At 64.7% G+C, this 1,581-nt stretch overlaps 1 protein-coding gene across 1 annotated transcript in view; it reads right to left on the bottom strand.

Annotated features, from left to right (window-relative positions):
- Window positions 1-271: 271 nt before the first annotated feature.
- Window positions 272-1,581, bottom strand: part of NPDC1 (neural proliferation, differentiation and control, 1) — a 29,760-nt gene continuing 28,450 nt past the window's right edge. The window contains exons 8-12 of the mRNA XM_009322349.1: window positions 1,306-1,376; window positions 1,123-1,207; window positions 888-967; window positions 670-766; window positions 272-505 (exon numbers count right to left, since the gene is read on the bottom strand). Of these exons, the coding sequence (XP_009320624.1) occupies window positions 272-505; window positions 670-766; window positions 888-967; window positions 1,123-1,207; window positions 1,306-1,376 (567 nt within the window). The remainder of the gene's footprint in view (window positions 506-669; window positions 767-887; window positions 968-1,122; window positions 1,208-1,305; window positions 1,377-1,581) is intronic.

The following is a 1,581-nucleotide window of genomic DNA, read 5'->3' on the forward strand; positions in this document are numbered from 1 at the left end:
AATCTGAGATGGGAGGGGCCCCCACAGCCTGGCTGGCCGGTAATGGGGTTCCTTGCCCAGACTGCCGGCCTGCCATCAAGTGCCCTTTAATGGGCCTGTAAAGACCTAATGATGACCCTTAATCTGGGCCCTGATGGCCGGGCTCTGCAGCCATTACCATGTGAAAGGCTCCTTTCGGGTCTCTTTGTGCTCTTTGTACCCAGGGCTGTTAGGAGCTGCCCATCCCCGGGCTCCCCTGCCAGCCGGGAAAGTCCCCCCTGGCTTTGAGGGGTCACAGGTCCCCGGTCCAGGTGCTGGGGAGGCACCAGGACGAGCTTCCCGGTCCCAGTGCCCAAGAGCCCGAGGTGGCCACGTCCCTGGCACTGCAGGGACGGCGGGTTGGGTCTGCCAAGGGCTGCTCCAGCTCTCCACTCTCGGGGCCACGGGGCAGCACTCCCCAGGGAATGGCCCCGTGCTGGGGCACCCATACCAGGGCACCCGCTCCTGCCCACTGGCCCAGTGGGACCTGGCCAAGGCACATGGGGGAAGCAGAGGGGTTGGACCATCTCAGAGTTTGATGAAGGATGTGCTTAAAAGGCTCCTCGCAAGGAACTGCACATCCCAGGTATGTGTTGGATCCCACTCTGCATGCACAGGGTCCCCCCCCCGGCCACCCCGCGCCCGCCGTACCGGAGCCAGCCCAGGACACTCGTACACAGTGAAGTCTCCATCCTCATTCTCCTCGTCAGACGACGCTGAGTCCGGCAGCTTGGGCTCCTCTTTATGCCTGGGGGGAGAGGATGCAGAGAGGGGGTGAAGCCCAGCATGGGGATGATTAACAGCACCCCAGTTAATGGCAGGGCATGGACCAGCAACCAGGTCTGCTGTCTGCTCCCAGGGCAGCTTACTTCTCCATGGAGAGCATCTGCTGCTTTTGGTGCTGGTAGTGGTACATCTGGGCACTCTGAGCCAGCGTCTTGTCCCCGGGCTGCAGAGAGAGCAAGGACAGGCATGGAGGCCGGGCTCTGGAGAGCCCCCAGCCCAGCTGGCAGGTGTCCCCCGCCGTGTTGGAAGCCTCTCAGGCAGAGCATACGCCTGGCCCCAGCACCAAACACCCTGCAAGGGGGGACGTGGGCGCCTTACCGAGATCTTGTCATAGGGCAGGGGGCTGGCCACTCGCTGTGCTGAGTAGTCTGCTTTCTGCGCCAGCCTGACCTCCTTCTGCAGCCTGCCAGGGGAGAGGAGAGCGGTTGGCAGGAGCCACCGGAGTGCATGACTCCATACGGGAGCCAGTGACCCCTGGGGGGGCTCAGCCCTCCCACCTACATCCCTGTTCCCTGCGATGGCACCCACGACGGGTGGCACCCCCAGGCACAGCCACCTTCATCCCGCGGAGCCTGGGCACGAGGCACCGACGTGCTGGGGGTGTCAGCACCCAGTGCCACAGTGATGCCCAAACCAGGTGCCACCCGCTCCCAGGAGCCTGTGCCTGGCACGGGGGTGTCCCACCCCTGTCCTCCAGCCCCGACTGGCAGACGCTGTACGTGCAGGGGGACTGGCAAGGACAGCTATTGCCTCTCCTCCAGCCCCCCCCCCCCCCCA

The sequence above is a fragment of the Pygoscelis adeliae genome, unplaced genomic scaffold (genome assembly GCF_000699105.1).
Source record: "Pygoscelis adeliae isolate BGI_AS28 unplaced genomic scaffold, ASM69910v1 Scaffold584, whole genome shotgun sequence".
NCBI lineage: Eukaryota > Metazoa > Chordata > Aves > Sphenisciformes > Spheniscidae > Pygoscelis > Pygoscelis adeliae.